At 41.2% G+C, this 1,866-nt stretch overlaps 1 protein-coding gene across 1 annotated transcript; it reads right to left on the reverse strand.

Moving 5' to 3' along the window:
* Positions 1 to 471: 471 nt before the first annotated feature.
* LOC121368609 (G-protein coupled receptor Mth2-like) lies at positions 472 to 1,131 on the reverse strand. Its single transcript, XM_041493347.1, has one exon. It carries the CDS (start codon positions 1,129 to 1,131, stop codon positions 472 to 474), a length of 660 nt encoding a protein of 219 aa, XP_041349281.1.
* Positions 1,132 to 1,866: the final 735 nt, after the last annotated feature.

Here is a 1,866-nt window from a genome sequence, read left to right on the forward strand (position 1 = left end):
TCCATTCTAAACATCGCCATCCAACATTTCAGCCATCTTTAGACATTAGTTTTGTAAAAATATGATAGAGGGCAAGTCTGTTCTGTATTAAATATCAGACATCAGACAAATGTGAGTAATTTAATGTTGATCAAATTATTTTGTGTATGTTAATTTTAATTAACCTAATTAGTTTTGCGTATCATATTTGATACTGGCGGCTCTCTAGGGCTAATATAACAATATCGAACAAAACAGTGTCAAACTAGATTATATGTTAATACATTCCTAGTAACTATATCATAAAGTATATTAATACATACAAACTGATCATAAATGACAGTAGTAATATTGAAAACCAAAACGTGTCAAGCGGCAGGATTTGAACCTACTGCACCCATTTGCATGACATTTGACAGCACGCGACTTTAACCGCTCGGACATCGGGACATCAACAAGACCAAGAATGACAAATATGTGTATGACCGTGGGTCAGTCCACTGAAAGCGATTCATTCGTGCCTGTAGAGAACTCCACCGATATGACGTTGGTAGAACTGCCAATGGTTGAACTCATCGTGATGGTTCTGCTGGCTGGACGCTGTTGGCGACCAAATACGCGCTCTCTAACCAGCTGACATACTCTGTTGGTCATCACGAAGGAGAGGAATATGAAGAGGCCCTGCAAAGTATTGAGGATGATGAACATGTACCAGAGGACAGGGTGGAAGACTAGGATAGCCACGAAGCCCACAACCCACGTCAGACCCATGACGAGGAACAGTTTCACGTATATGACGATCTCCATGTTGTCGTCGTTTCCAAGCTGGCGGGCAGACGATGTTTTCGAGCGATAGATACTGCTTGCGGTAGCTACAAAGAGCACAGTGTTCAGGAAAATGATACGGAAGAGTGGCGCGGCAAAGAAGATAAAAAGTGCGTTCTTGTTGGTGAGCCAGCAAAGGCCTTTTCTGTAGTTAGGTCGGAAAGTAGAAGCACTTGCCAGGAATTCGACCATGAGTGCAACAAGCACTATCAAAGCAGGTGTCGCCCAGGAGAAGATACTGTAAACTCGGAATCGCTTTGAGGTCTTACCGTGTGCGCCTGCGTGAACGAAAGACTTTGAAAAGGTCAACCAAACATCGACGGCCATAATACTCATCCAGAAAAAGGAAGCTAGAAAAAAATAATGCATTAATATTGCAGCAACTCGACAAATCTCTTGAACAAAAGCCAGCTCTGGTCCTGTTAGCATCAACAGTTCTACGATAAACAGAGAACAACACAGTGATAGTAGATTCTTCCCTGGGGTGTTCTGGAGGGTCGTGATACAAACGTATATCACAACGGTAATTCCCAAAGCCACTAACGAAACGGACAGACCTGTCAAAGTAATATAAATTTCTGTTGGTGAGAAGTGTAAAGTAATAGCAAGTTTATCAATCAGTTCTGTAGATGTATAGTTCTGTGTTAGATTAGAACATACAAAAGCGGAAGTGTTTCTGATAAAATAATCGGAATCGGCATGTACGGTTCCAGAAGATAGTTCGACAAGGTCACCATTTTTCATTATTTTGTACTCGGTCTCATCAAGTTCTATACGAATACAGTCAAATATAACACCGTCAGAATTGTTGGCGACACACCGTCTGCCAACCAAAATGAAAGATTCGTCACAAAAGATGTTTTCGCATAACATGGATATTGGGTTGAAGACTTGATTGGTATTGCAGGTATGAACTGTAGTGGTCCTCTTGGTGACCTTTACGTGTGTGTCGCCTGTAGTGGTTACACGCGAGCCTATATTTATGTCCAGAAGCATAGTAAAAGGATAATACTCGTCAAAAGATCTGGTTGGGTTCAAAATTAATGCTTTGCAAAATATGTT

The sequence above is a fragment of the Gigantopelta aegis genome, chromosome 3 (assembly GCF_016097555.1).
Source record: "Gigantopelta aegis isolate Gae_Host chromosome 3, Gae_host_genome, whole genome shotgun sequence".
Classification (NCBI taxonomy): domain Eukaryota; kingdom Metazoa; phylum Mollusca; class Gastropoda; order Neomphalida; family Peltospiridae; genus Gigantopelta; species Gigantopelta aegis.

Bases quoted from the DNA above. Each gene is read 5' to 3' on its own strand.
- LOC121368609 (XM_041493347.1), bottom strand. From the start codon at position 1,131: ATGGCCGTCGATGTTTGGTTGACCTTTTCAAAGTCTTTCGTTCACGCA.